The sequence below is a fragment of the Pocillopora damicornis genome, chromosome 8, assembly GCF_964200805.1.
Source record: "Pocillopora damicornis chromosome 8, jaPocDami1.2, whole genome shotgun sequence".
In the NCBI taxonomy this organism is placed as follows: Eukaryota; Metazoa; Cnidaria; class Anthozoa; order Scleractinia; family Pocilloporidae; genus Pocillopora; species Pocillopora damicornis.
This window is the reverse complement of record NC_142677.1, coordinates 1,549,562-1,562,111: the sequence shown is the minus strand read 5'-3', so window position 1 is coordinate 1,562,111 and position 12,550 is coordinate 1,549,562. Positions and strand designations below refer to the sequence as shown.

The window sequence follows — 12,550 nt, the reverse complement described above, 5'->3', positions numbered from 1 at the left end:
TATTTGACAGAAATGTACTGATTGTTTTGGTTCCTGTATGGTTTATACCAAAACAGTTATTCGCACCTCGGAAAGTATCCACCACTATTTACCTCTACTTCGGCAAATAATTGTTAAAAGTTAGTTTAGTGTATATTGCGCAATGAAATACGAGAAAACAATGGTGTTGGATTAGTTGAAAAACAAATAGGTTGAAGGTGTTGTATATTCCTCTAAATCATCTCGATAATGTGCACATTTCCATTTGCGCAGCCCACAACAGCAGATTTTCCCTTTGACGAGATGTTCACGGCAGTTATTTCTGTGTTGTTGACTGTGAAGGTTCCTATTACTTTATTAGACCTGACCTCTTGCGCTTTACCAACACCCTCTTGTAAACTGTAAGTCAAAAGTTCCTCTGATATCTTTCGCAGACAAGATTCACCATTAACCACGCTCAAGCCAGAAAATTGCCCAGGAATCTGAAATGTCTGAACCGTCAATCCTTCTCTATCTATGACGTGAAAAATACCTTCATCAGCGACGGACGAAACACTGTAGGAAGATCTCCTCTTTGTCCTGTCGCTCCTAACTTTTTGAGAAGCAGTTACATCGTTACGACACTGAACAAATGTCACCAGGTATTCGCAACCAGCTTTCACCCGGCGAATGATGGTGGGATGTAAGGATATTTGGACTTTCCAGTTAGTGTGGTTGTTTAGGTCCCACAAGTGAACCTCAGCAGGTCCTTTCATCCAATCCTGAGAATTACTTTGTCTTGGTACACTTATAGCCACAAGTCTGCCACATGTGTTTGAAATGGCTGCTTCTGTGATCTGTTTATAAAATTTAAGGAGACAATATTGCTGCGATTAATCTACTCAATTTTACTTGGAGCCAGAACCGCAACAATTATATGCCTTCTCAGAAACTAGTGTGGAGAAACAAGGGATTATTAAGAGACCCGGAGATTCCACGGGGAAAAAGAGGTTAAGGAAAATATTAGCTTGTTTCATTCTAAGAGAAAGGTCTAAGTTTATGCTGTGACATTTCGGTCCAGATTGCAATAATTAATGTTGTCTTTTGCTTCTAAGATTATCAGTGAAGGCTAGATTAACAGACACCCTGGTTGGAAGTAACACTGCTATTCCTGATCAACCCATTTTTAATTGCAGGTTAAAACTACAACAAAGAAATAAGCATTAAGAGCCTTGACAGAGAGTGAAAGGATTGCCGAAATGTGGCATCTTCCCTTGTTGCATCTCTTATGTCCGAAATAATGTGTGGCGCTGATAATCTAGTCTAACATGATCAAGAACATTATTAGACGCCAAAGCCTACTATGTTCAAATGTATGACTGTCTAAAATATCCCTTAAATTTTCACGAACATTCCAACAATCACAAACATAAATTACCTGATTTCCACTGTCCACCGAAAATCTCTGTTCAAATGCTTCCCTTTCATTCAGATCCTTTGGCGGTGGATCTTTGAGCTCATGTTTTTCCCATTTCTCTAAACTGTATTTATTGATAGCGAGATAGAGTCTCACAGTTTCTGGCTCACTCTCCGTGAACAGGCAGGTGTACAAGCCATCAGATGTGAATTTAGTGAAGAGGTGTCGAACAGTTAGAAAAGTGAGAGTTCTGATATAAAATGCAAAAAGAATTATTCAATCACTTACTCAGTCTGCTAACTGTGTAGTCAGTCGAGGGGTCACTAAAGCAGTCGTGGGTCTCTGTCTGTCAGTCAGACGGCCAGTTTTTTCAGTCAGACCCAAGATCAGTTACGTTACTTTGTAAGGTAGTCATGTATGTTTGTCAGATAGAGGAGCCAGTCGGTCGGTCAGTCTGCCAGTCGGTTAGTTAGTCAGACAGAAAGACAGATAGTCAGTCAGTCAGTCAGCCAGTCCGTTATATGTCCGTAGGTATGACCGTTGGCTCGATAGTCCGTCCTTTAATCTATCAGTCTCCAATGCTACAGTCTACTAATCGTTTAGCTCGTCATCATTTAAGTATGTCGACCTACAAATCAGTTAATTAGCCAATCGTCTGATCATTTAATCAATCAGCTGACCGATAATCAGCTAACCCAGTCATTCAGCTGTCCATCGCGAAAAAAAGCATAGATCACCTGTGGGCTCCCATAAGAAGACTCCTGTCAGATCCATGAGGGTCAACTCCTGACTTCAGATGCCACACATCCACGCCAGTCTCAACAAACACTGATACGAATGAGGTGTCTTCAGAGAAACAGGGGCAAGTGCCACTGACTGCAAGGACAGTTTTGCAAGAGAGAATACCATGGGTCGTTATTACAGGTGGTATAATACAACGCATGAAAAGAAATTAAGAAGCCAAGTGATGCAGGTAAATCCTTTGGAAAAAACTTCACCTAAAGGTGCTCAGCACAGTAAGGTTTAAGTGAAACATTTTTATCACTTCCACATCCCTATTAAACAAATGTCCAGTATTTTCATAATGCGAGTGGTTGGCAAAATCGGACTTAGTTAATCGGACATTAATCAAACTATGTAAAATTTGAAAAAAGAAACTAGATGTCAGTTACAAGTTTATAAAAAAGATAACTCGGCGAAATGCACGAGAACAGCGAACGCTCATGACGCTTACTATCCACTTACACTGGCATGAGGTGTTTTGGCTGCCCAGTTAAGAGCATGACGCCTGCACTGTCCTATTAGTACTTAAATGAGGCTGGTGATAATCAATCACGTTGAAGAATGCTGTTATAGTTTTGATTAAGGGGAAAAGGGAACCACATAGCAATTGCAGTTTTACCTCCGTTGCCAGAGGCAGGGTGTGACCGATGCAGTCGGTGTACAGGTGACTGTGCCTGCCAAACCCATGTCTCAGTCAAGGAACAACTTACTGCTAATCTATTGTCATTGGAAAACGTACACTCTTGAACGGGACTGTTGTGATTCTGAAGAAGGCAAAATCAGATAAGGATTTCAAACATACCGGTCAGAAACACTTAGACTTGTCTAACAACAAAAACCTTCACCGGTGTCAATTAAAGAGGCGATTATGTTTATTATATGTAAAACTAGAGTTGACTTTATATTACAATAATATATATCTTTTGGCAAACAATATGACCCATGTCGTTGCTTTTCTCAGTTACTCTGATCGTTTCATCTCATTCGCTGCATAAAGCTTCAAATCGTAGAATTGAGGAAGTACATATGTTCTCATTTATTAAAACCTACGTATACTACTTTATTTCAACTTGCATTGTTGACAACCTAATTTTTACTTGTGGGCAACCGACTCGGTTAAGCTGTTAGACTTACCGGTAATTTGACTACTCTGGGCGAGGGCATGTTTCTTGTATCCCACAGCTGAACGGTGCTGTCATCTGAGGCTGTTGCAATCAAGGGATGACCGCTTTCTCTGTTCCCGATACAGCATGTTCGAATTTCATCCGAGTGGCCAGTCAGTTTTTCCCACTCCGGACTTTTATCATACGGTTTGGGTGCCATGCATAATACCTTCAGTGAGAATTAAACATGGTAAAATGTTTTATATCCTGACAAGTGTATAGCTAGAACAAAGAAGAAAATCTGATTCCCTGAGAGAAATCGAACCTTGGACCTCGGATTCCGCGCTTCCATGCTCTACAACATGGCTAAAAGGACCAACATGGTGAGCAAAGCAATCACTAGGTTTAAATTTTGACAGAATGTAAAGATGAATAGAAAAATGCTAGAAGATCTTATCTCTTCCTGTCAACGATGGCCACAGAAGAGTCAGTATTTCCAGGTGAATCATACCTGGAGATGTTCCTTGTCTTTGAGGTCCTGAGTAGCAATGTGGCCGAAGTCTGGAGAAAACACGACAAACTCGACACCCAAACAGTTCATGGCGAGTGTTTTCAGGAGTTTGCTGTAATACAAGTAAGCTTTTATAATACTAGGAACTTACATAATTATTTTTGATCACAATGCACTTATATAGAGATGGCGAAAAAGCTCAAATCTGGAGACCTTTAACTTTAAGAGAAACACATCATAGATAACATCAAGACAATAGAGTAGGTAGACCGGTTGTGACAAGGTTTGACTCCTCCTACCCCACCCCCCTCCCACACCCTCCTCTTTTCTCCTCTGAAAAATCCCAGTTACGTCCCCTTTCCTTCGGGTATCACTTCAGGTTGATTGTTTTTCCCCTTACCAGTCTCTTCTTGCCGTTTTCCTTTTAACCGTTCCAATCACTTTATGATATATGATAATAAGCGACACCACTCACCACTTTGAATATTCCATATGTAGGTTCCATTTGACAACACTGCTCCTAATTTTGCACCCTTCCTCGAAAAACTTATGGTAGCACCATCCATTTTAGGAGCAGTCTTCTTACCAGTTTCGAAGACTCTCACATCCTTGTCGAAATAAAAGAAAATACATTCATGCTCATTTAAAAAAAGGACTGAAGCGTTCTTTTTCCGCTTTTAATTCAAGAATTGCGAGACTGAAGTCATAGCGAACCTTATGAGTTTTCGGGCTCCACAAATACATTTTGTCTGATCCAAAAGCTAATGAGTTACCGTCAGGAGAAATCGTTAGAACCTTTGGCCTCCTCTGCAAAAAATTAGAGACAAACGTTTACGTTATTACTTGAAGGGCCAGCTATGATAAATATGTATAACCTAAGCGGCGGTTTTTAAAGAAACCAATGGATGTTGAAACTAATAGCTAGAGGTATAAACCCTTTTGAAATTTTTTTACAAGCGTCTTAGAAGATCATTTAAAATAGCTCAGAGGGCGGGTTTGACTAATGATAACCAAACTTACTTTGCTAGTCCTACCAGACTGTTTTTTCGGATATTTTTTCAAGAGAATATATGTTTTGTGATAATCCTTAATAGAAATAGTCGTTTACGATAACATTTCTCCTCAAGCATTGTGTTTGAGTGAGATAAACGTATAAGAGCTCGATCCATTTTTCTATCTTTTGAAATCCACCAAAACATTCAAACGAAGGCTCGTTAATACTCACCGGGAGTTCCTCTTTCATAACAGGCTGTCCATTAGAGGAAGGTGACGTGCTATAGGAACGTAGTTTTCCATGTGATGTTGCCAGAAATATCTACCATAAAGACATAGTTATTCAGTTTTATGAACGACTGAGTTAAAAAAATATCTATTTTGAAAATTGTAAAAAACAAAAAACATAACGATTACGGGGAAGAATAACGAGCGTACATCGATCCCTGTCAATATCTTCTCAGTCATTTTACCTCCCAAGCCTTGCCTTTCTTGGTACTGACAATGCTCGCTTTATCGTCAATTTGGCAGTCAACGTTTATCTCCTGTAGAGTTGTTCCTAGTTAAAATAATTTTAGATAAAATCAATTATGCACATGTCGACGACTAAATGAATATTAAAATCAATATATAAACGTTGGAGTGTAGAAATTGCTAAAATTGAGTTTTCTATAGTCTTGATGCTAGTCTTCACGCGGCAAAAAAGCGTAACGCGAGGTATTGGGGCAGTATCATGTAAGAGTAGGTAAGAGTTGTAAATACTATACCTTCATGTTGGCCACCAGTGCCCAGGCCGTAACGGACAATAGAGTGTGAACCAGCAATTGCAACCCAGTGGCACTGGTCTATGCTGGCGGGAAATGATATCACCTGACATTCACAATGCTTTGTCATGACGGTATAGCCACTCGCGACCTAAACAGAAAGGATGTAAAAGGCTTGTCCATGATTTACATCAAACCAAAGCAAAGGAAATCTCTTATGAAAGTAGGTTAAAAACGACATCCTTTATGAATAAATCTTTCAAACTGGAAACAATTTACCAAAACGAAGCTGTTTAGGCTATACATGAGTTTCATAGGGGAAAGGAGGAACCCTGCAGAAAGTTTTACAGCGAAAATCTGTTGGATCGCTTTACATTATTTCCATTTACACAGTATCATAGCATTTAACTATTACATTATTGATCTTTTGTTGTCATATTTATACCTCATGCTCGGATCAAGCCCTAAATTCAAACTCGATACTAACCATAAATACACGCAACACACCATCTGTAGCGTACGTGGCCAGATATTTGCAGCCTTTTGAGAAAACACATTTCTTGACTCCAGCTGGATGCTTAAATGATGCTACGTTGATCTTACGAGACTCCATCTTCGTTAAATCTCTCCAAAGAGTGATCTTGGCGCCTTCAGCTTTGTTGGCTGTTTCCAAATAAGTCTTGGTTAAGAGGAGAAAATCAATCAAAAACAAAGGAAAATTTCAAATTTTTTGAAAATATCCCGGACCGCTCAATTTTTATTTGATGGTCGCCATTTAACTTTGGGCCCCTCTAATTACAGATGGCACCGATCTATGTCAGTATCTAAGCAATTGTGCACCTACACCTCCCCTGACCTGACAACAGCCAACTGATAACCAAGAGATGATAAACTGTTTACAAGCTAAGGTTCATCAATTTCAGGTTAGGAAAAGGGTGAATGCGCAGTGATTAAGATACCGACATTAATCCAATAATACAGAAATTGCCGGGATCTTTAGAAAACATCTCGTTTTAATCATATCTATATGATATTCCAACGCCGGCCATCTTCTGCTGTCAGCTTTTTTCTTTTGTGGTTGTACATCTTGTACAACCAACAGCACTGTTGCTGAGCGTAGAATTCTACTATAAAGCATGTAAATAGTGGTGTATCTAACCTTGGCCATAGTAGCACAATATGAAATATCAGGTTCATTGAGGCAAAGCTGTGGTACAAGCTCGGGGAACTGACTCAGCTGTTGAGCATTGGCTCGAATGCAACTGTATACGTCCTCTATCATGACTGACTTGTCATTGCTGCACTTCAAAGAGGCCTGGAAATGAGGGATGTAAAGAAAAATGTTCAAAGATGACGTCAATGCAAACGCGATAATCTAGTAGACCACTGACCACTTAGACTTAATAAGCAGCTCAGTAACAACATCAAAACAGGTATTGCTTTGAATACAGAGTATTGTATTGTCCCAAGAGGAGCGGCTGAAATTAACGAACAGAGGCCGAAGTCATATCGAATATAACTAAAGCAATGGTATAAAATTCGTGATGGTATAGTCTGATCGTCCGGGTGAGCGTAGTCCCGAGACGGACATTTGTCGGTAGTGGTGACTACCGTTCGACAACCTGAGCGGAAGTCATCATTAGAGTCAAGTAAATAGTCCTTGTCAGACGAACGTTCTACGTCCGGTTCGTATAAACTGATTGGTCAGTTTTGCCTTTATGTTATTAGCTGTAAGACACAAGTGGCGTAAGTCGGTCGTGATTGGTCAAACCATTCACGGTATAAAATTCATTAAAAATCACTGATTTCACGCCTAAGTATCTCTAAAATCGGAGGAATTTAACAATTCAGAAATCTAAAAGCGAGAGTTACCAGCTTTTCCTTTCAGGAAAACCTACCTCAGAGAGTTCAAGGGTCAGTTCGAATGCTTTGCCGGCCTTACATTTTGCCATCAGCCATGGAATCTGACATACAATCTTGAAGATAATAACAATCCCTTAGATTGCGTCACTATTCTTAAGAGTGTTGATTAATCAGCATTACCTGGTCGTTAATGCAAAGGTTTGTAGCCATGAGTTTGGTAGAATTGTCAAAAAAGAAAAGCAAATTGTTAGAATTATAGCAGATAGAGCCCTTATTTACTGGCAAGGTAATAAATAAGAACGGCAATAACCTAGGTATTGTCAAGTGTGACCTTTCTTTGAGAAACATATAATTACGAGGGTCTCCTATGTTCTGCAAACCTCAGGTTTGCATGAATTGCTTCTTTCGATTCATCATATATGAAAAATGAAAAAAGTTTGTATGGAAATAAAAGCGTGATTTGGAAATATAAGTGATACTAATGGGCAACAGACCTCCAAAAATTCATTCCACATGTCACATCTGATCAAATGGTAAGGTAACTCGCTTAGCTTGCGCAAGTTGTATCTTGGTCCAGTCTCTTCATCTTCGGAATCCATTCTACTTTCTGAGTCTTCATTACTTAATACCAGTGGCTGATCTGACACCATTCTAAACGCACTTCGTATTGTTCCATCTTTGTCTGTATATGGCTTGGCTTCCCGCGCCCACCTTAACGTAGAAAATGCTTGAATCACCCTCCAGGGTTAAGTGGCTTAGACAGAGCACGATCAATGGAATGCCTTGCCTATTTCTATTTAAAGTGTTTCTCAGCTTTTATTCTTAAAGGGGTTAATTACATGTAAAGAGGCACTACTGAGAACATTGATTATGGGAAAGATATTGTTATTCTGTGAATGATAAAGGCATACTCGGCGAAAAAGAAATCCGAGTGCTCACAACAGGAATCGAACCTACGACCCTCCGATTATTACCGGGCCATAGGACACTGGTGATAGGCTTGGCTGTTCAAGAAGGACCACGGCGAAATTTGTTATTCTCATTACAAGAAATCTGGTTTGAAATATGCCAATTGAATTTAGTACACTACCTCGGCATTTTTACTCCGCTCTTACCTAGTTCTATTTACCACTAAAACGGCAACGGCTGTCTTAAACTCATAAACCAGGTCAGCCCGTCTTACTTTTTTCTCAGATATAAATCGCGCGGTGTTCAGGGATTTTCCTAAACACTTACTTTTGTTGATTGTGTCACAATGAGAATACTTGAACCATTTCGTCACTGGACACGCTGGTAACACATTAACGTCTGAGTCCTATTGTTTCGCATACCTGCCATTGAAGTAATTTGCTAAATCCCTGTGAAGCGAGTCTGTAAAGGGCTTATCACTCAAGAAATAATTTCTTGCTGCCTCCAGAAACAATCTGTGATACCACTTGTATACTACGTGACCGTCTGCTGCTACTTTCACCAGATAACCGCTTGCAAGGACGCAAGTACCAGAAGAAGTAACAATGGTTATTGAAAATAACAATTATAGCGCGATACGTTTCTTCAGTTTCTTACCCTTCAAATTTTTACAAGCTATGCTGCGCGAGCTTTAGGTAGTCATTTCTTTACTACTTTAATACTGTATAGCTGGCCACACTGACCATACTAAGTTCCAATTGTTACAAAATCTACAATGAGCGGAAAGCATCTTGGCACGCTAGATTAGTTTTTTACTTACAAGAGAGGAATTACAATTACTATTATGTTGAGTGGTGGGTTGTCGATCTCCTAGTGAAGGCAGGCGGGCCAAATAATTTTCTTACCCATTGAAGTTTATTTGGTGACCATTTATGGCGCTGTTAGTCTTGAAAACTGTCTTTCATGACTAGTTAAGACTTGGTATTGTAAATTTTTTGACTCAAATTCCATTGTAAACATTCATGTTCTGCCTTTGGTTTTTCTCTTTTCTTTGTAATAAACCACTGACCTAAGTCATTGCGGAGTTGAGTCAACAGTAGAGGAGGCAGCCTTCTGATTGGTGGCAAGTGGTATTTAAAAACCTCATCGGCGAGAACGATATTGTCACATGATAAGATATCTTCAAGTTCTGACTTCGAAAGACCCGTTATAGAAGCTGTAATGTAACCTAAAGCCCTACGGACAAACTTTTCCCCATGCTCTGTGATCAAGCTGAAACGTAAAAAAAATTATATATAACGATAGCGACAGGACATTTCTCAATAGAATTAGAGGTAGCAAGGAGCCTTACACATCTCCTTTCAGGATAAGTTTATGGTAAGTGGCACTTTTAAGTTTAAATCATTGCTCTTGCAAACTCGTTCTGCTCAAGGAGGAACTTAAAAAGATACATCTAGAAACTATCGGACTTTCGATGTAGAGGTAAACTTGTATGGGCCCTTTTCAAGAGGATTTCACGAAAATCACGCAGTAGCTGTTTTATTACATTTTTGATGGAAATGGGATAGTTTTATGAGATAAATGGGAGTGTTATCGCATGATTGTTATGATGCACGAAGAAAGATGATCTCTCGAACTATAAGATAAAATGGTAATGTAGGAAACATGCTATATTGAAGCAAGTTATTGATTCAAAGTTGTAAAGTGAGCGGTCTTCTAGCAAATCTGACTTGCAGGCCTAGAACAAGCTCCCAGTAGATCCTTGGGCCTTCCGTTTGTGAAGTAATATATCAAACACGAGGAAGAGTGTTTCATCCGATATCCAAACACCGATGAGTTTGAGAATGTAGATTCCATTTCAAGTTATTCACCATGATTGAGGATAGAGTATTACAAATATGTTTATTATAATATTACAAATATTTTGTTTTATTTTCTTCAAAAAAATTTTAAACTCACGAACCGTTCAAAAAGCCGTATGATCAGCTCCGTCGCAGTCAGTCTTAACTCGTTGTGAGTGTTTTCAGTGAACGATTTCCAACGAAGAGCTGTATCACAAGCTAGTTTCATGTAAAGTGCTGTTGGCGTGGAGCAGGTTTCTAATACTTGAGATCTTTGCTGTGCTGTGAGTCTCCTTCAAAGTTTGATACCAATCAATGATATCATTGAGGATGACCTATGGTGCGTCTGTACATGCACATTACATTGCATTTTCTATATAATATGGTAAAGGTATAATGGACCTGAACGAAATGAAATACGACAACAAGTTGTCAGTCTGCCAAAAAAATGATGATCACCGCCTACATCTTTGGTTCTGTATGAATCTATTTCGGGTAGAAAAACGAAATCGACCTCTCAGACTAGGTTTGGAATCTTCAAAGCACTTCAAACATTATCCATGATGTCGGAGTTGAGGTGATAAACATTTAGTCCATGAGTAAGGTCAGCGCTATATACGTTTTGTTCTATAAGTTAGGAAAGAAACAAACTTTCCAAAGATGGGTTAAGAACCACTTAAAAGTGAAAGCATACCTTTTCTCTTTTTCTAATCTCATATCTAGAATGCTCTCAGCATCACTCGATTCCAAGCATGAAACCTTCGGAAAAAGTAAAGAGTATGCGAAACCAAAAACAATGAGGTGTGGTTTGTGTAACATTTATGGTAAGCTTATTCATGGAGTCACTACAATAAAAGATGATATGATCATTGAGAAATCTAGATAGCTTGGCCATCAAGGATCGAAGGGAACAAGATTACAGCTTGCGTATATTTGAATTTTCGACGCCGAATTTCTTTCGCTGAACGTTATCATTGATCATTCTTTTTGCACTCTTGACCATTAACTTTCCTTCTTTATTTTTTTTCCACTTGTCGTTGTTTTCTAGTTTACTTAGCTAATATTTGGCTGCTTCACCAGGGCTGAAGATTATTCTATGCGTCGCAGAAAAATAATTGAAGTCACCTTAAGCTAACTACCCTGATTTAAAAAATGCATATATATAATAATTACTACCACGGAATGCAATTATTTTATGTAAAAGTTCATTTCATATGCAAAGTTCCAGAGAAGGAATAAGCGACAAAAGAATTACCTCAAGATAAAAGTCAGCATTGCTCTCTGGTTTTAGTTTGGTTTTTAGTACAGCAAGGCACCCTCCTGTATTGGGAAGGGTGCTCACCACAATGTGGACACTTTTTGGCAAGCTCGTTGGAAGCCATCTTAAGGCACGTCCATCATCTTGGTCTGACAGCTGGTCCAATGAGTTGAGAAATAAAACTGAAAGATTTTGGATTAAATGGGCACGGTCACATGATCTCATTGTTAATAAACGTACTTAGTGCTTACTCATATCATAGGTATTGATTAGCAAGGTCCGTTCATTATTTTGGCCAGGGGAGGATGGGTATACTTTGTTGGCAATAACTGATCCCGCTTCATTACCTCTGAGAACCGCGCGAATACCCCCAGAAATCCTCTCTTTCCCCATAAGGTGATAAATAATGACTGCAGCCTTAGAGAAGTAAAATATGGCAAATGGTATGTATTACCCATCGGATTTTCTGGAGTGGGTCTTTGGAGAAGAGAGTGAAATGTTGCCACCAGTCGCTCACAGTTGTCGGTAATAACTGTTGATGTATCGTTCAACAGCAAACACATCTGCAATTGCAACGGAAATTTATAGTGATGGTGATGTAATTCTGTGATTCACTTTGCAAAACTATAGAAATCCCATCGTTTGATCAGAGAAAGCTGTGTACCATTTATCATCAGAAGCATCTACAGATCACTTAAAGATAAGTGGCTCAAGCGAAGGAGAGCGAAAATTACCAAGGAAGGATTGGTTTTATAGTTTCGTTATCGTGGGTAGCTTGTTCCAGGCGCGAAAGTAACGACCGACCGACCCAAACATTCCATGTTTTGTCACTTCTCCGCTACCACCGCGCCGTGTTCCATCACCCTTCGTTGAACTAACTGAACGCCTGGAACAGGCTTCCTCGCAGGTCATGTGAAAATTGAGGTATTTTAGCAGTCCTTTCGTCTACTTTTGTCTAGCTCCTAACGCTAGCAAATAGCGATTTATAGGCGATTATCAAGCAGCGACAATTAAGCAGCGACGACTTAGTAGCGATGATTTATTAACGATGATTTTAAATAGAATCTTTGCACGTGTACTTAAATGGGAATTGATCGGAGATAACAAACTTATTGTGTAATAATCATTAACTAACGAGAGACTTATTGAT

General features: G+C 39.3%; 1 protein-coding gene across 1 annotated transcript; it reads right to left on the bottom strand.

The window, feature by feature from the left end:
* Positions 1-187: 187 nt before the first annotated feature.
* On the bottom strand, positions 188-11,736 carry LOC149040890 (uncharacterized). The gene is made up of 20 exons (XM_089180401.1): positions 11,398-11,736; positions 10,837-10,901; positions 10,265-10,435; positions 9,367-9,573; positions 8,724-8,873; positions 7,887-8,103; positions 7,428-7,505; positions 6,689-6,844; positions 6,017-6,208; positions 5,533-5,680; positions 5,239-5,324; positions 4,998-5,087; positions 4,487-4,579; positions 4,248-4,380; positions 3,773-3,900; positions 3,293-3,490; positions 2,778-2,922; positions 2,113-2,251; positions 1,397-1,625; positions 188-815 (listed from the first exon to the last, which is right to left on the bottom strand). Exons 1-20 carry the CDS (start codon positions 11,623-11,625, stop codon positions 213-215), a joined length of 3,456 nt encoding a protein of 1,151 aa, XP_089036527.1. The 5' UTR covers positions 11,626-11,736; the 3' UTR covers positions 188-212.
* Between the last annotated feature and the right edge of the window lie 814 nt (positions 11,737-12,550).

Coding starts and splice junctions, on each gene's coding strand:
- LOC149040890 (XM_089180401.1), bottom strand. CDS start 11,625: ATGAGATCATGTGACCGTGCCCATTTAATCCAAAATCTTTCAGTTTTA. Junction 4,580..4,997: donor TTATGAAAGAGGAACTCCCG/GTGAGTATTAAC, acceptor AATTTTTTGCAG/AGGAGGCCAAAGGTTCTAAC. Junction 2,252..2,777: donor CCCTGCCTCTGGCAACGGAG/GTAAAACTGCAA, acceptor CTGTCCTTGCAG/TCAGTGGCACTTGCCCCTGT.